This window comes from Echinops telfairi, unplaced genomic scaffold, assembly GCF_000313985.2.
Source record: "Echinops telfairi isolate 266 unplaced genomic scaffold, ASM31398v2 ScPeMD7_8;HRSCAF=38, whole genome shotgun sequence".
Lineage (NCBI taxonomy): Eukaryota > Metazoa > Chordata > Mammalia > Afrosoricida > Tenrecidae > Echinops > Echinops telfairi.
In genome coordinates this window covers 15079065-15099270 of record NW_022103905.1, presented here as the reverse complement: position 1 = coordinate 15099270, position 20206 = coordinate 15079065, and the positions used below count along the sequence as shown (strand labels likewise).

Genomic DNA, 20206 nt, shown 5'->3' with positions numbered 1-20206 from the left:
CATTTGACAAAAAAGAGGGAGCTATATACCAGAAAAAGAGTGAAATAGCTCATATTATTTATAATTTAACAATGGCAGCCAGCCTCAAATTTTTTAAAAAGAGGCTAGAGTTGCTAGTACCATTGAAGTGAACGTAAACACCTCATGGGATTAGTTATTCCGGTTCCAAGGCTCGAAGGCACAGCTGTGGTGACGGTAGCTCTATCTGTGGAGTTGTTGGTTCCAGTCCCCAGGTCTGAGTAGTGCCTGGGGTATTAAAAAATTTCCAGTGGCCACCTAAACTACATTGACTGGTCTCTAGTCCCCTGGAGCAGAAGAGGAGGACAACCCAGGAAGCAGAAGGCACTGGACAGATGGCAGACCTCACTGAATATTTTGATCAAGAAATCAATAGGTGAATTGTGTTCAAAGGGGGATAAAATTATAGTTCAGAATTTCAAACTCTTCCAGAATCCAAATTTCCTAACCTGTTGATTGGAGCAACCCCCCACTGCTGGCTCTGCTAGATTAAAGAGCTGAGATTATCTTCTGACGTCATTTTTAAACTAAAACAACTGTTTAGCTAAATTAGTAAAAAGAAAATATTCACAGTGAACTTTGTGGTCCTTTAAAGGATTATCTATATGAGATCAAATTGCCTACATTAACTCTAAAGCACATGTGGTGAAATAGGATAGGTAGAGGCAGGGAGAACGGTGCTACGATGTGAATACATGTAGACACTGATGGACAGGGGTAGGTTCTGCTGTGCATGTTCTCACTGTAAATGTTAGTGCTTCTACCACTCCCTGGCCATCTTTACTACATCTCCACCCTTCAGCACAAAAACCTCTGTGTTACTGAGCCAGAGCGCCCAGGGAATATGGACCGATCACTTTAGTTTTGCCCCCAAAATTAAACAGACTAAAATCTGCCGTAATCTCAATACATACTTCAGAATGAAAGGAGCTAAGACAACAGATTTCCATGTGAACAGAATAATAAACACGAGTAAAAGTCTCTAAGAGAAAATTCAAAGACTCTAAGTTGGGAAGAAAGATGTTGAGGAAAATGATATAAAGAAGGAAGAGAAAACGGATGGACATCAAGAATCACATTGACATATCAAGAACAGAAAATCAGACTCAACAAAAGCCAGTGATATCAACCAATGCAGAGAAAATATTTGGCTCAGGACAGCTGCTTAGCCAACCACCTAAGATAAAAATCAAGAATATGCTCTGATACACCCAGAAAATAACACATTGATCACTATGTAAACCCACATTAAAATAATTACTTCAATTTGCCAATAAAAGCTTAAGCATCAACTCAATATGCAGAAGAAAAACATTTTGATGTGTTTTTCTCACAATAGAAATGTTAGGGTATATATTTTTAAATTACATCATAAAAGGAACTAGGGTATATTGATCATGCTAAGCCTATAACATGCCTAAGCTCACTTAGTTCTCACAATTAGCCTGTAAGGCAGAAATCCTTTGCAATAGATTTGAGAAATTGAAGTCACCTCAGTCTTAAAATCTAGTTTGTCATAAAAAAAATCAAGATTGTTTCATGTCTTTTTCCCAATAATTGGTAAATCTCACAATCTGTAGAAGTAAACTTTTCAATAAATGCAATATTATACACAATATTTAATTCTGGCTTACAGAAACCCTTTATTGTGCATTTAATTAATATAATCGATCCATTATCTTGTTTAGAAGATACTCTAGGAATTCCAAACAGCTACCTCTCTCTAAGGAGCACCCAAGATTTCTCAGATTCCTAACATGCTTCCAGGTCAGAATAGATGGATCCGTTTTGGTGAGATCAGAAGTAAAAAGAAAACACTTATACAGTGCCTATTTATAGTTGCATACATTGCGCTACATAACTTATAAAATCTATTCTCTTTAATTCTCACATAATTATTTTGAAGCAAATCTCTTTGCAGATGAGAAATCTGACTCAGAAATTAAGTGCATTGGTCTAACATCAAATATGAAAACCATGTGATCATTCTGTGATTTACTTATTTTCAAATGTATAAAATGTGAAAATATTTTCTTTTAATAAATGACAATATCATTTTTAAAATGCTACAGCATGTTGTCCTTTTAAGTTCTGCATAAGTAGCAATAACAAAGGCTTAGGAATCCATTTATATTTAGCAAGTGTGGGATGATAGAAAAGCCAATAAGGGGAAGTCACAGTCTGGTTGCTAGTCCAGATTATACAATTTAAATGTATGTTTAATATCTGACAATTTAACTTCTCCAAGCCTCAATTTCCTCACCTCTAAAAATAAAGTTTTTTGATAGCTTTTTGTTGAGCTGGTTATGAGAATCAAAGATAGATAATGTGAAAGATTTTTATAAATTACATGTGATGTTACTTATCTTTATTGCTTTTGATAAGAATAAGCTAAGTTGGCCTGAACGTGTACTTAGTCAGAATCTGACCTTAATTTTAGCTTCATGAATGAAAAACTTATTCAATATGAGGAAGCTCCAAAAATATGGTGGAAAAATTCCATTCTTTCAATAGCATTTTTTTCTCAGGAACTTTTTGAAGTCCCTTTCATACAACACTCAAAAGAAATTTAGTAAAGAGGCTGGCAAGAAGGCAAGATCTCAACAATTATAAAAATGGGACATAAGAGAGATGTAAAGATTAATATGCTTTTTTCCATTTGTTAGCTTTAAATATTAAATGAAAAGACTTTTAAAAGAGAGAAGTATAAAAGTCAATCCTGATAAAGATATGATTTTGGCGACATACAAAGTTAAATTAACCTCACTGGGAAGTAAGAGATTGATTTATAGACTCTTTTCTAAAAGATCCATGTTAGAGCACTTCAAAAAGAATTGTCCCTAGAAAGAATAGCAGGACCGCAAACACTGGAGCTTTGACTAACTTAAATTAGAGAATCACTACAAGTTTCCTTTCAATTTGGATATATGCTGGCAAGTAACGTAAAAGGAGTTTACCAGAACATAAGTCAATATATTTCTTATTTAAGAACATTAAGATTACAATTTGTGGGCAGGTGATGTTTTGAGTACAGCCAAGAATACCAAACATTTACTCTTATAGGTTTTTTTAAAAACTAACTTTAAAATATAACCTCTTCTTATCCATAGTTTTCTTCACATTCAGAACATTCAGAATGAGCAGTTACATAACAAAACAGAGATTAATGGGAACATAGATGCAATATATAGAAAACACTTACTGTAATTCTCTGTCCCTCCTGTCTTGCTTTGCTATTTAACTGCTTCATCTCGTGTTTTGTACCTGAGATCAAGAGGCATAAAATACTATTTCAAAATTTGTGTGTCCTTACTAATTATTGCATTTGAACTCCTAGTAGCTAAAAGACCTACACCCTTTTCCTCCCCTTCAAGAATAAAAACAATAGCAAACAGCAAACAATCTCGAGAAAATATCTATTCTAAAAATGTAACACTAAATTTTATCTTTCCATCAATGCTGGCAAATAGAGGAAAATGTGTTTTTAAAAAAACATACTATTTTCTTTATCATTTTATTCACACAATTAGATTTTCCCACTTATAAGGGAAAATACATACAAAAATAATCTGGTGATTCTGTAACACAACCAGACCTAACTTGTCACACTCTACATAAAACACATTGAGTTTAATCCAGGAGTGTTGTCATTCTGAAGGGAGAACGAGTCTATATAATTTTCTATCTTCCCCATCACCTAGTTGTACCAGTTTTAGCTTTTTCCTTCATGACATACATTGGTCTCCTTTCTATTACTTTGCAATCCTGTTCCTATTGCTCTAATCCAACTCTCCTTAATTATTTTGTGAGTGGATCTACACAGTAATATCTTAACAGGGCATCATGGTTCTACTAGTTGTTCAGTTTGGGTCTACTGTCCATGAGTACTAATTTTAATTTTTTTAAAAATCCTGTGTCATTTTTGCAGAAAGTCTATTTTTATTTACTCTCTATTGCCCAAAGGAAAGGCTACACCTCTTCTGCAGGAAGGTTCCCTGCCTCCTCTCACACTATTCACCTATGAAGTAAGCCAATTTACTATCTAGTACATTTTATTTTATGGCCTATTGGTGTGCCCATCACTCTGTTTTTCCAGAAAGATGCTTTCCTTTCAACCCTATTCATATAAATACTGCCTCTCCTATAATAATCTGTTCAAATATCCTCTTCTACAAAGTCTTTCCTGACCACCCCACCCTATTTAAAGCAGTCTTCTCTTTCCTTGGAGTCCTACATCAGTCAAAGAAATTAATTTAGTAATTATTTTCTGCTTAATAACAGCTTTTCTACTTCTATATTAAAGAACTATTTTTAGCTTATATTATCTAACACCTTAGACTTGCATTTCTAATCAGATTTCCCAATCTTTGAGATATACATGTGGACATGCCAGAAACGAAATGCATTTACAAATTTTAGCACCTTTAAACTGGGAGAGCATACATGGTAAGCATGTTGTTGTTCTTCCACTCACAGTGACCCCATACACAGAGCAGATCTGCCCAATGGGGTTTTCTTGGCTGCAAGTTTTATGGAGGCAAATCTTTCTCTGAAAGCTGAGTAGATTCAAATCACCAACCTTTCAGTTTGCAGCTCAGTGTTTAAATGTTTGTACCAACCTGTGGTAAACATAATAGCAAGCAGATGACATTAAGAGGCATATTTTAAGACCAGTTCTCAGGTCACTGTGCTCTGCTGGGAAGGGATAAAGCAGTTCCCTCAGTCCCTGGATATTCTCAAGGTCTCTACTGTCATATGTGAATGACATATGGAACTAGTCCACCATTTGCTCCCAAGACATCAGCCATTATATTATAACCTTTCCTGGGGTTAATATGACCCCCTTCCCCCATGTATTTTGTTTAGATAGCACATGTGGGGAGCTAAGACTCTTATCTTCTATCTAATTATACTACCACTAGTTCCACTATACTGGGGGCTCTTAGGTCAGCTCTTCCACATGGATGAAAATATACTGAATACCTGCTAAGAATGGAAAGAGCACTAAGCAGAATTAAGTTTCCTTTAGCCAGAGCTGGCTGGAATAGCCCAGGAGTTCTGGTAATCTCATCTCGGATCTGAAAACTCTAGGTCTACTTGGATTTTTATTTACGTTTGCTTCCCTCATCCCAACCTATGGTTGTGTTTACAAGCCCTCAGGCTGGAGTAGCAACTCTTGAATATGTGTTCCCTCATATTTTTAATTTCTACCTGGCCTGATGCTATTGTCCAAATGTGCTTGCAGCAAACCAGCTAGTCTGTGAGAATGATCAGTCTTGGTGATTTCAAAATAAACCAAACCATCTGATCCCACCATTGTTACAGGTGGCAGAAGTCATAGAATGTATTAAAATGAAAGGCCTCTAATCATACCTATTATTTTTCCCTTAAATAAAGAGTCCCTAAAATAACTTTATGCAGAATAATACAGAGCAGTAATTTAAAGCCAACTAATCACTAAGTAACTGGTTTCTCCCTTCTCCATTAACAGATCCAAACATCCAATTTAGTGAAGTAGTTATTATTAGTACCTACCCCCTCCCCTTTTACAAATAAGGTGGGGGGGGAGGGCTTAAGGAAACAAAATAGAGGTAAAGAATAGTTCAGAGTCACACAGCTAGCAAGTGAAAGCGCCAGAAACAGAATTGAGGTAACTTGATTTCCGTGCTCAGGCTCTTAAATTCTATGCTCTTCCACCTCACCACACACTAAACTCGCTAGGTAAAATTTTGAGCATATGTTGTCCTGTCTTCTTTCACAGAAATAGATGCAAATCTTTCTTCGCACTTCCCCCTTTCACTCTCATTCCTTCAGTATAGAAATTTAAGTCAGTTCTTCCAGGAGCTGGGAAATACTATGATAAAAGATGTTTTAAAGTACTAGCATAAGATTTAGAACATCTTAGCTCACTTGGGTCATTAGCTAGCTCTATCTATACCTTAGGGAAACTTCCACTAATATAAGTCTCAGCTTCCTCATCTACAAAATAAAAAGAACTGGACATAAATAATCACTATCAAACTTCCAAGGTGTCTCTTGGTAGTGATAATGGTGAAAGCATTCATTGGTTACCAAAATCCTGGAGGTTCAAGTTTACCTAGAGGCTCCTTGGAAGAAATACATGGGGTTACCATGAGTTTGGAAATCAACTCAACGGTAACTGGTAACAGAACTTCCAGCTTTCAAACTCCGATGCTACTGTAAGATGAAGAAGGAAGAAGGAACAACAGTAGTTATGACTTATGAATTCTACAAACCACATTACAAAGAAATGAGAATGTTCTGTTAAAACATCAGATATTACCAACCAAAGAAAAAAAACTCAACCATTTTAACTACGCAATTTAATGATTTCTTTTTACACCCACAATAGATTCTATTTAACCCAAAAAAATACTCAATACCAAAATACTAAATCCTGGTGAATAATAATACCTATTATAGTAATTCCTGATCATCAGGCAATTTCTGTTAAAGAGGAGAAACAGGTAAATGAAGGTGGATCTGTAGCTACATACAAGCACACTTAAGTTTACCTTGTAAAATGAAGACGGCAAAACTTTTGCACCTTAGAAAGAACACCAACATACAGAATTCTTTTTCCTATGAGCCCCATCAAATATCCCTAACCAGGGTTTAAACCTCAATGGCATTTCATCACTTCATTTTGAGCTTGGCCAAACTTACGCAGCAGAATTAAGAGGGCAAGGAAACCAAGAAGGCATGGCTCCTTTGAATTTCCATAAACTCAAATGAGCAGACAACATTTTAGAAACAGAATTTGTACGTTAGGAAAACACTGCCACTGAAATGTCTAGTGTTATTAGAGATTTGGAAGACATGGTAATATTTTAATGTACTAGCAAGCTATGTTAAATATTAAATAGCTGTTATGACATTTAACCTTCACCAAAAGGTCTATATAAAATTATGATTAGAGATGAGAAAAACGGAGGCAAAAATAGGTTATATAACTTGACCATGATCATATAATACAAATCAGAAGTTTGGTTTCTTCGATCAAATAGGTGCTATGCAATGTCATCAAGCAGGGCAGTAATTTTTTAACATAACAGAAATTTTAATTACCATTAATATTTGTCTTGCCTATTTCAAGCTTCACTATCTTCAGTCAAGTTGTATTCTTTTTTCCTTCAACTCCAAACCCAATTAATCAAGTAAATCTAAGGATTCCTTGCTACTTCTAAGCACATCCACTGTGTAAAAGCATTCTACTAGACCGAGACTATAACTTTTATGTGAAAGTAGGATGAGATCTTTAGCTTTCTAATAAAGGAATGGATAAATAAAAGAGAACGGAAAGTGTTTTACTTAATCTTTACAAATCTAAAAGAAATAAAAATGTTATATGTGATTGAATAGATGATGTTTATTACATTTAAGTGGCATGGATATGCAAACATATATTTATCTATACATATGTAACTACTGTATAATTTATACTTTATATATAGTAATAAAGTGAGCATTTACATAGCACTCACTAAGCACTTTACATATATTCTCACATTTAATCCTCACATTCAACCTAATGAAGTAGGCATCTTCCCCATTTTACAGATGAACCAAGGGAAGTTTAACAAATTTAAGCAAGTTGTCTAGAATCACACAGGAAGCTGGCAGCGGAGCTGGGGCTCCTAGTCATGCAATCTGGTCCCAGAGTTTGTGATCTTAATTACTGCCTGCGGGGTGAGGGTGGAATGTGCAGACTAAAATTAGAATAAATCATCAATATAGTAGTGAACAAGAAAATTCATGATATCCTCAGGTCTTTATGCCTGTGCAATATTAAATAAAGAGTGCTTATTCAGTAAAGAACAAAAAGTATGGGTGGGAGGGTACAAGCTACTACACCTCTCATCTATGTCTACAGAGTCTTCACACTTCTTTTAGCCTCTTTTACTTTACCTTGATCACCACTGATCACATATTTCTGAAAATGGATGTTCTATTCATATCACAATGCTTCTTTTATCACTCTGTGTGTGAGCGCGCGCGCGTGCACATGTTTTCTGCATAGGGTGGCAGAAGAGTACAAAAACCAATAGTCTAAGAAAGGTAAAAGGTCAGAGGGCACAAGTCACAATGCTGCGTTCTTGTGTCTCAGCATGTTTTGTATCATTTTTCCCATTTACTAAGAATGTGACCTTTTCTTTCATAACCATGATTAGATATAGTGTTTATATGCCTGTATCTTTGTAATGAAAACTTCACTGAAGGACATCCTGGGAGTGGTTCTGACAACCAGAACTCCTCCATTCTGATACCACGAGGCTTTTTTTCTTCCTTGGTAGCTTTGGGGAAAATCAGGGAGCGGGCACAACAGACTAAAACTCTGCTGAAGTGACTTTCTCTATTTCTAAGAGAATATGGGTGAGAAGTGTGTGTGGCATCTTGAACACAGGACTCAGGAGGAGCTCACATGTGTATGAAGGTTACTATGAGAGACAACTGTCTGAGATTTAAAGTCAGAGCCGACCATGCAAAAAGTACATATAGCAAAAACTTCCTTTAAGAAGCCTTTTAATAAAGTACATGATTACCTGCAGACAATATACAGTATATAATAAGGATCATGAATCAAATATGACTTTACAGTACTATTAACAAAAAATATTCTTTCTCCCTCTTGGAGCATGCCATGGGAGAGGGAGACTAGTGACCCAGATTGTTAAATTCATATAAACCACAGACCTGTTTTTGTTAATTCCACCAGAACTACCAATTTTGCAGTTTCCTGAAACTTTTTGTGGTCTACCAAGCATTTTCAAATTTTAAAAGTAAAAAAGTTCCACGTTGGGGATGTAATTGAATATTACATCTGACCTATGGATAGGTGGATGTATACATGTGTTTTGGAGGTAAACTAGGAATAGCTGGATATTATTCTGGTTTTTGTAAATAAGAAAATAGGATCCAACAATTTGTGTGTTTTGTGTAATTTCCTTCTCAACAATGTTTTAAATTCTATACCATTGACTAAATTAACACTAGCAATAGAATTACCATATGTCCCAGGGAGGTGATTTATAATGTTCTTTCTCATAAAATCATAATTGTGTCTCTAAAGTCAACCAGAGATATAAGCAAATCACAGAGACATGAATGGATTTGGGGCTTGCATTTAATCCTAGCCCTTATCTAAGAACAACTAGTCTTTATGACATGAAGAGACCACTGAAGAGATGGATGCTACAGCAAAGAGATGGATGTTAAAGAAAGATGGCTATCAGAAAGAACAACATCTGGGGTTTTAAAGACTTCTTTGTAAATAAGCAGCCCTTTAAGTGAGGCATCAATTAAGTCCATGCAGAAGAAGAACCCCACTCTGTGTGATCCAAGGATTAAATAAACTCCAAGTCCAATGAAGGGAATGGTACCAAAACTGAAATTGTGAACAGCAGGTTTGCAGAAGGCTAGAGATGACCATGGAAGCCTCAAATCCATTTGCAGGGACCCCCCCACACTGAATTGAGCCTCCAGTGAATCTCCGGTGAACACAGTACAGGGATGTGAATAGGCTTGCTATCAGACAGAGAGCAATGTAAAGTTGATTATGGCAGATGTAGTTAGGTGAAAATGTATTTGATCTCCCTCTTGACCCAATTTGAAGTTGCTTTAGTTTTTAATATTTTCAGTCTTCTTTTGATTGAGTTTTTCAATGTTTTGTCTAGTCATTGTGGTTGAGTTTGCTGTTGTTTGCTTCCTTTTTGTGTTTTACATGATCTCCTGTATATAAAGTCCAGGATAGGTAAATCTGTAGAAACAGTGACTGGGCTGATGATTGCCTAGGGATATAACAGAACAGGGAGGATGGAGGGCAATGGGGAGCTAACAACAATGAGCACGATAAGAAAATGCTCTGAAATTGATTGTGGTGATGATTGCACAAATCTTCTTAATATGACTGAATGATTCAATTGTATGGTAAATGAAGTATACACCAATAAAATATTTTTTAAATAAATGCAAAAATGTTTAAAAGGAAATAGGATCATTTTAACTATTATATATACATATTGGTAAAAGGCAAAAGACAGCATTCTCTTATTTGACCTATAGATTAAATTGGAAAAAGAAAGCAATATTTATTTTTCTAACTCTGGAGGCAAACAATTTCAGGATCACAATTTCTAAAGTGTTTAGATAACTATATTCTGTTCTACTAAAATCCTAAGCAATACTCAACTAGAAAACTTGAGAAGTAAACATTAAGTTACGAAGGCTCCTTTTAATACATTCTAAGAAGTAATGTTATCAGAGAGTAAATTAAGTCTCTGAAAGAAAACAATTCAATATTACAGTTTCCACACTATGTAAAGTTCCTACTCCTAAAATGGAATCAGAAAACATACCTTTCCTATTTACAATAAAGCTGGAACGAAATTTGGACAACCGGTTTAGCTATTCCCAAGACAAAGCAACATGCTCAAGAGCAAAAGGCTAGTTAGTGGTACAGTCCACAGCAGCCTCAAGTCCCGTGAGGCCCAGGGCAGTGCCCTTGACTCTACAACTCAGCATTCCAGGCACTGATTCCATAAGAGGGAACACAGAAACCCATGTCTTCCCTTCTAGCTTTCTGGAGCCTACACGACTATTTCAATTCTTCCCAAAGTATTTAAAACAAAAGGGACACAAAGAAGTTACTTTAACTCAGTATTTCTCAATACAAAACAGTACAACCAATATTGAGACTATAAATTCCAATCACATACTTGTTTTCCTCCTCCTTCATGAACCAATATGCTCCGAGGATTTGGTGGTGATCAGTAACACTCTCAGGTTAGCAAAGGAGGCTGCTGTAAAGCTGGCAGTTTAAACCCACAAGCCAGCCCTCAGGAGAAAGATAAGGCCGTCTTTCTCACATAAAGACCTACAGCCTCGGACGGCTATGAGTCAGAATCGAATCGATAGCTGTGAGTTTGCTTTTGTTTGGGGGAATCTTCTCCGGGTTAATTTTGAAAAAATAAAAGTTTGACACACTTGAAAAGATGTTTCTTAGCTTCACCAGTTTACTGGTGGGAGGGAGGCAGTCTAGAAGTAGAGTGTTTAATTATATTCCAACTCTTTCTAATTTTTCCATCCCCTCCCAATCTAAAAAGTATGGTTTTTTCCCCTGATATTCTCTTTTTAAAATTTTCCCATGTGTAGAAAGTTAGCTTGTACCTGTTTCAAGTGCCGACTGAAACTGTAACTTGCTGTGTCTGTTCTGACATGCTTCCCAGAGACAGGGACACAGGGTCCCTGATCACTCTGAAGTAGGAACATGGGAGCAAGACAGGCTGAGAAGCTGGGCTTTGGAAGCCACCGCTCTTTCTCCCAAGCAACTAAACCACACAGAAACTGTAAATGACCACAGAAGTATAGGATTGATTTCTCAGGAAATCAAGCCACCATATATGAAAGAAATTACTTATACTGCACGTTTCTGTTTAATGTTCTAATCAAGGGTTGCTAAGCAAACTTACTCTAGATGAGTCATAAGAGGGGCTTGGTTGGCCACTTGTTCCCCAAGATGTCGCACCTCCTCGTTCATCCATACCTGAGGAGAAAAGGAAGAAGGGGGTCAGAGTGGGGTAGATGGGAGGTAGTACCACAGAAGCAGAGGGTACTACAGTTCAGTAAGTTATATTTGTATTTTGATGAAACTGGCTGTATACCAATCCTTTACTTAGAAAACAAATTATTCAGAGAATCTTCATCACTGCCCATGAATTCCCATATGGTACCCTACATACAATCTAGAGTTTCAGAACCAAAGAGCCAATCAACACTTACTACATAAAAAGCCGCAAGCCATTTTATGAAAACTTACATGCAAAAAAAATCATGCTTTCATTAACATTAGGAACAAATGGAAACTTATTTTGATGGTTCCTTAATAAGTCATTAAAGTTCATTATTTTTATGAATCTGAAACTTCTGTATCTCAAAAGATTAAGTATGCAGCCTATGTCCTATTTTAAATACATCTATAAGAGACAATGTAGAAAATATGAATATGTGCTAAGCAATTATGACAAGACAAAATTCAAGAGATACATAAATTTCTGTCAAACCACGTATCCCATTTTTATCAAGTGACCTTAATAGCTTCAATAGCATAAAGTGAAAAGAGATAAATAAAATTAAGATAGTCTATAGGTAACAGAGCACTCCGGGTGTACAAGACAGCACTGTTAGTGGGCACAGGAATGGTCTCAAGGAGGCGGTTCAGTACCATAGTCTGGGCAGGTTTGCAGTTCGGAGCTCTGTGGTTTGATTGTTAACACACCCAGACTCTGAGTAAAAAGTCGTGGCTGGCACTGACAAAGGCCAAGCGTCATCGTTGAACATAAATGACTCTTTCTGCTGAAAACAAAGGCTGTACAGCAAAGAACTATGACAGGGATAATAAACTTTCTACAGCTTCGTCAACAAGACCAAGGTAGGTGCAAGAAAAGAGATTCTACAAATAAGACACACTTAATACAGAAATTATAAAAATTAGTTAAATCTGAAACCCACTTCATTAAAAGATAGTCATCAGAGTTGTAATGCAGTAATAGGCGATGGTTTGAGGTTGTCTTCACTGTTATCCTCATATATTCTTTCCTTCCCATTTACAGTATAAGCACGCCAATTCAGTGATTCCTCAATTGACATAAAAACAGTATAGGTAAGAGAACCTTTAAAAATAATGTCAACAGTAGAACATTTTTGAGTCTTGCTTGGCTTTCTGACAAACTAATCTATTCTAGGAAGATTAGTAGAATGAAAAGATATAATTAATAATTTAGCTAATTTTAAGGTTTACATAATCTTTTACTTATTTTTTTTAACATACAAGATCTTTTAAATAATTGTTTTCTGAATGGAATCCCTTAAATGACATCCAATAATAGCTTTATTCCATCCATTACAATTTTTAAAAGGCACATTTTTACTACTTTAAAAAAATTTAAATTTTGCACCTTGTATTAAAAACAATTACTTGTAAATTTAACAATGTCTCTTTCTGAAAAATAAAAATTCAGTACATCTATAGACAGTTCCAGGAGCCCTGATGGCATACTAGTTAGGTGTTAGGCTACGATTTGCAAGGTCCGGAGTTTGAAACCACCAGCCACCCCTCAGGAGAAAGATGGGGCTTTCCACTCTCATACACAGTTACAGTCTCGTAAACTCAAGGAGGCAGTTCTAATAGGAGTTGATATTGACTCGATGGCAGTGAGTTTGTTTATGGTATAGACAGTTTACTAAGAAGGTGGAAATAACAAAAGGTGGAAATCAAGCTTTCAAGGTATTAAAGAATAAGTCTTAGAGACTTGAGTAAACTTAATGACTCAGTCCATCATCTAGCATTGCTTCCTTTCTTATGAAGACATCATGATATAGGCTAAGGTTGACCTCCACTCCCATCCCCATTTATTGTGAATATGGATACTCCTTCAATTAAGTTAGTCATAAAACGATCTCACAGCTTCTATCCTACCCTTTCCACCCATCATTATGAGAACACGGTCCCGCACACTTCTCTAGGTGCTTAATCACTAGGAAATTATGGAAACCTTTTTTTTATTTAAAGGTGATTGTGGTAGTTACATAATTTCAACTTGAAGATATACTAAATGTAGGGATGGTATTCAAGCTGTCAATCAAGTCAGTCTGATGGTGCTTTGTTGTGGGTGTGGCCTTGTCATAAGGAGGGCCCTGGGAACCTCCCCTTCTCTCTGCCTTCACCTTCCTGCTGACTGACCCTGGTTGCTGCCAGAGCCCTGGAGATGGATCCAGAACCATTGGATACACAAGACTTTGCACCCACTGGCCTGTGATATTCCTGCATTCTGCATCATTGCATGTGGTTACATGAGTCTAAAGAAAGACCAAAAGAGATCTGAAAGAAAATACTTATAACTCAAACATAGCACTAATGAAAGAACATAGAGAACAAGTTTGAAAAAAGAAATCCGAAGGGAAAAAAGGCCAAAAATACTTGCAAATCTAGTGATTCATTTAATCAATTAAAGATGCTCACTGAAAATTACACAGGGTAAATATGAAAAGAAGAAAAAAACAAAAACATACCAAGTCACATCACAGGCAAACTGCGGGTAACCAGTTTGTGACATTGTCCAGAAAAAGAAACACATTTCGGTTCAAATTACTTCAGACTTGCCATCAGAAATTATGAATGCCAACAGATGTAGGGAAATATCTTTAATGTGCCAGGAGGATAAAACTAGTAACAATCTACCCAGAACTCTATCTGGTAAAAAATAGCCTTCTATCACATTTTCAGATTGAAAGAAAAGAATCCCTTGCCAGTAGGATTGCATGCAGTACAAGAAAGGGTACAAGAAGTTATTCAAGCTGAAGGAAACTGTTTTCAGAGGAAATCTGGGTCTTAAGGAGAAAAGAAGAACATCAGAAACCGTAAATATGTGATATACGTATTGAATATATGTATTGAATTCCAACCTAAAAAAAAAAAACCAGAACCCCACCACCACCAAAACAACAGTAAATATGCAAGGCACTCTGTTCCTTTAGCTTCTTTAAAGCAATAACTAGAGCCTTCTCTCCTAGGGACGTTAAGGTATACAGATGTAGCACACAGTAGTATAAAGCCTGGATACTAAAGCATCAAGGCAGGCATGGGTGGGCATAAATAGACCTGTAAGGTCGAAAGTCTACTGAATTTAATGTAAAACAGTACAATATTAATTATAAATAGACTGTGAGAAGTTAATGATGTATATACAGTACAGTGTCATCCCAACAGAAGCTAGCCCTCTCCCACCCACCCCACCCCCCAAAAGTGGAGGCATAGCTAAGCCAACTGACAGATTAAAATAAAATCCTATGGAATGCTCGCCCAAAAATGAACACAGGAGATAACACACATTAAAAATTCTTTAAGGTGAAAAATAGAAAACAAATCAATTAATAGACCCAAATCCAACCGTATATGAAACGTTTTGTTTTTATCTAGGCAGACAAACAGAGAAGCAATCAAGTACACACTCCTTCCTTCAATGACAGCACACCTCATTGCTTGGTGAGCTCATAAAGTTCACGTTGGTGTTGTTTTTCAACAAGACAATTATATTTAGGCTTGGTGGGTAGAGAACGAAGAAAAAAACATTATAGCTGAACTTACAGATTAAAGTAAAAACACACAGTACACCATACAAATGTGAAAAACTGCATACAAAGGTTTTTAGTTTGTTTGTTTGTGTTTATAGTACCCATTAGGATCATAAGTCAGTACCAATAAAGCCCTTTCTGCATAACTATCAAGTACATTTTAGTAGATTTTTGCTGATTACCTAACACAATTTGCTATTTAAAACAGCTGTGTGAGCAATTACTATTCTTAACTTAATTCCACAAACAATTCTATTCATTTCCTGTAATGAGGCCCATGTACTCCCTGCGTTCAAGTCTTAGACCATTAATTCCTGTAATGGCAGCACACACTGCCTGCCTCCCAGGGACGCGACACATATTTTCATTTCTTTCATATTTTCCCTGCATTGGAACAAGTCTTCCTCAAATAACTTTCAAACTAACACTCATTTCTTTATAGACTTCACAAGACAAAAATGAATATTTACTACTATCATTCCTTTCCATTTACTCATTCATTCATGAATCTTGTCTCTTCCTAGACTAACTAAGAAAAGCAAATGCCAGGCACCAGACAGGCTATCGGGAAACGTTTGTTTACAGAACACAACTGAATGCTTTCAGGTCATCAAAGGCATCCTTATCATAAAATATAACGGCACCCCTCTTGGTCTTCATTTGTTAGTTCTCTGTAAGAGAGATCAGCAAACTTTCTGCCAACAAGGCAGACAATAAAGGCCTTAGGTTTTGTGGACCATACAGTCTCTGGAGCAAGTACTCAACTCTGCAATGGTAATGTAAGTCACAGCAATATGTGAACAAATGGTACTGGCTGTGTTCCACTAACATTTTATTTACAAAAACAGACCATGGATCAGATAAGACCAACTACAGGCTATATTTTTGCTAAGTCCTGATCTGTACAAGGGGGCTTCAAACATTCACAGAAGCAAGTCCACGATCTCGAAAGCCAATTTTCCCTGAACTTTTTGGAGCAACCTCATATAGCATCTGATCTGGATAGCCACACCTCACCTCTTTGGGATTTTAGAGGTCATACGCCTGTATTATTGTATTCTTGATCTTCTTCCACTTTTGACTGAAAAACAAAAGCAAAATTTTACCTCATATTCTTTTCATTATATTGTATACCTCTTGGAGTGTTCATTTAGTTTTATGATTTTGACTATCCAAATATTGGATATTTTGATTTCCAAATGCACATTCCCAAGCTCTAAACTCAGATCTGTACTTTGGGTCCCAAATCTCAAGTGCCTGCCAGAATTCATCTGGTTCTCTTGGCATCACCTAAAACACATGAAATCTAAACCAAATTCCACATAGGCCCTTAATGTCTTCTTCATACTCCTTTGGACCAGACATCACTTTAACTATTTAGATTTCTAATACTATGGGTAACCAAATGCTGCTGCTGTCGTTTCCAACTCATAGTGACTAAAAGCCAGAGTAAAACTGTTCTATTAGGTTTCCATACACATTCTCTCTCTCCTTTTTGCCTTATCTTACACCAACCATCCAATGTATCCGTTCACCTATGTTCTCCTCAAATGAGGTTAGTCAGTGTTGCTATGAATTCCCCCTCCCACACCCCTCTTTCTGTACCCTCATTAAATCATTACTCCCATTACTATTTTTGGAGGGTTTATTGATTTTGGATTTCATGCATCAAACGATCTTAATTATACAACAGAACATACACAAGACTAACGGGATTAATGAAGTAAAACAAAGACCATAATAGTAGGGGGAGGAAATATTAAAGAACTAGAGAATAGTTATGTGTTTCAACAGTGCTATACTGTACCCTGGATATATCATCCCTTCTGTGAGGGACTGTCCAATTATCTTACAGGTGGTCTTTGGGTCTCCACTTTATCTATGCTCTTTCACGTCAATTTGGTTGCTTGTCTTTGAACTTCTGATACCTATTTCCATCAATACCTCATGATCACATTCTCGTGTGGACTTTGTTGCTTCCCTGCTAGATGGCCACTTGTTTAATTCAAGGCTTTAGGACCCTAGATGCTGTATCTTTTAATAGCTGGGCACCATCAACTTACTTCACCATATTTGTTTATTTGCCGCTTTTGTTCTTCAGTGATCGTTTCGGGAAGGTATCATACATTGCCACATTATTAGAACAAACCAATTTTGTACTGGGCTAAGATTAAAGTAGAGGCCCAAGTCCATGTCAGAGCCACATTATTTATTGGAAAGAGACAGTTACATTTCCTCAAACAACAAAAATTTTAGTTAACGGTCAAATGCTTAACCACTGTACCACGAGCTACTAGCATTATGGATAGTACTTTTTCAGGTCACCTAGAATTGTAAATCAGGGTGGTCTTTGATTATCTTTTCCGTTCTCCCTCCACTACTCCCAGCACTGTTTTCCTTATGACTATTTCTAGAGTACTTCCACCTCCACTACCCCCTTTTTAATCTGAGCTTCTACGGTATCCTGCATAGACTCATTGGCTCAACTTTTTCGCTTTATTCACAATACCCTAATACCTATAGATATCTAAACAGGTAAATATAAGATGGCTCATTCATACACCAGAAAATTACCACATAGAAATAAAAAGAACAAGTTACTTAAACATCTAACAACTTGACTCAATCTTTTGAGTAAAAAAAAAAAAAGATGATACTAAAGAGTACATAATATATGCCTCCATTTCTATAAGATGTTCTAGGACTAGAGAAACTTATCTATGGTGACAGAAATGAGAACAAAGGTTCTCTGAGGTAGGTAGAACTTGAGTGGAAGGGGGCCCAAAGCTTCCTGGAATTTAATAGGGTGGCTTTGCTGGGAAGCAGACTCAGAAATTTGTGTGTTAGAGGTCTACTGGGAAGTGCTTTAACAATCAACACCTGTGAAGGGTATAAAGGACGGGTGGGGAACCCTTTTTCTGGCAAGGGATATTTGGATACATGTAACATCAATTGCAGGTCACACAAAATTATCAACTTGAAAACTGGTCTGCCATATTTCGTCAAACATTTAACCAACTCAACCTAACGTGCTGGTGGGAATTGCTTCTCTTCAGTGAGACGTGTGATGTTGGCTAGTATTGATGATTTCAAGGAAGGCCCTATTTTACCCATGGGCCAGGTGTTCCCCACGCCTGGCATAAAGGATGCAGGATTGCAAAGGGGTTTGTTGACTTGCAACTCAGTAGCAACAAATGACTCAATTCATCATAGAGGGAGTTCCAGAACTGGAGTCGCTCTTGGGAACTTCTGAATTACAGTAAGTGAAGCAAGACCTTGATGCCTGTCCTCGAAATTCCCTGCGACAAAGACCCAGAAAATAACTCTCCTGAGAGGCAACTCTTCAAGAGGGACTCAAGAGTTGTCCACAACACACCCAGCAGCTGTTGGACTAAATGTAAGATTCCCCACATTCCTGGAAATACTCGGTTATATCCACCACATCACATGAGGGAAATATTTTCTATCTTGAACAGGTGCTGATTACATAGTTTATGCATCTATCAAACTTAGTGAATTGTTATTTATTTTACCATGCGTTAATTTTCATCCCCTCAAACAGAATCTTAAAAACAAATAACAGTCACATGGCTGAGTTAAGAGCTTTGGGAATACTAGTGAGTACCTAGAGCAATCAGCACTTACTAATTAATAGAAACTCCAAAAAAAAAGAGTCAGTAAATGTTAGAGGTATACCATTTGAGGTTCAACTGGAAGTCCATGTCCACCTGGCAAGGTTTTGCTAAAACGCTGGAGCTGTTCTTCGAGGAAACAATAAAAAGCAAGCATCTAAAAGTATCTATATTCATTTATATATACTAAGACAAAATATTTTAAGAGTACAACATCCAAGTCTTGCCTTTTCCTCACCATTCAAATATTATCTATTCTTACAAAAAATATACCTCCACTCCAATTTGGTGATTAAGATTACCATATATACTCGAGTATAAGCCGATTCTACTATCAGCCAAGACACCTGATTTTACCACAAAAATTGCATTTAAAATGTGCTGAGGGGTTCATCTGTCCTGGATTCTCTGTGTTTTCAGTTCCTATCTGTACCAGTGTACATCCTCTGGTCTAGCTGGATTCGTAAGGTAGAATTGGGATCATGATAGTAGGGGGGAGAGCAAGCATTCAAGAACTAGAGGGAAATTGTATATTTCATCATTGCTACACTGCACCCTCACTGGCTTGTTTCTTCCCGGCGGCCTTTCTGCAAGGGGATGTCCAATTGCTCACAGATGAGCCCCGGGTCCCCACTCCTCCTCATTCACAATGCCATGATATTTTTGGTCTTTGATGCCTGATACCGATCCCTTCAACGCCTCAAGATCTCACAAGCTGGTATGCTTCTTCCATGTGGGCTTTGTTGTTTCTCAGATAGATGGCTGCCTGTTTATCTTCAAGTCTTTAAGACCCCAAGATGGTATATCTTTTGATAGCCGGACACCATCAGCTTTCTTCACCACATTTGCTTATGCACCTGCTTTGTCTTCAGCGATCGTGTTGGGACAAGATAAGCCCCTCAGGACCAGTGGTAAGAGTGGTGATACCAGGAGGGTGGAGGGAAGGTGAGTGAGGAAGGGGGAACAGATTACAAGGATCTACATATAACCTCCTCCCTGGGGGATGGACAGTAGAGATGTGGGTGAAAGGAGATGTCGGATGGTGTAAGATATGAAAAAATAATAATTTAAAATTATCAAGGGTTCATGGGGGAGGGGGGAGGAGAAAGCAGGGAGGGAGGGGAAAAAATAAGGAGCTGATATGAAGGGCTCAAGAGAAAGCAAATGTTTTGAGAATGATGAGGGAAACAAATGTACAGAAGTGCTTGACACAATGGATGGATGGATGAATTGTGATGAGTTGTACGAGCCCCTAATAAAATGATTTTCTTTAAGTGCAGAAGAATTTGCCTTATACACGAGTATATACGGTACTAAATAAAATGAGTCATTGCTGACACTAACAATGACAATGCCATCACATATTTAATATAACTATGCTGTGAAAAACTAATCAAAGAATTCAA

General features: G+C 37.0%; 1 protein-coding gene across 6 annotated transcripts in view; it reads right to left on the bottom strand.

The window, feature by feature from the left end:
- TCF12 (transcription factor 12) overlaps positions 1 to 20206 on the bottom strand; it is a 346882-nt gene that overhangs the window by 216132 nt on the left and 110544 nt on the right. For 4 of the 6 annotated variants that reach the window (XM_030884492.2, XM_030884493.2, XM_004709446.3 and 1 more), the window contains exon 2: positions 11508 to 11581. In XM_030884492.2, coding sequence (XP_030740352.1) covers positions 11508 to 11581 — 74 coding nt within the window. Of the gene's footprint in view, positions 1 to 3220; positions 3283 to 6115; positions 6168 to 11507; positions 11586 to 20206 lie in introns of those variants that run through there. The other 2 variants (XM_045286546.1, XM_045286545.1) reach the window with 2 other exon arrangements.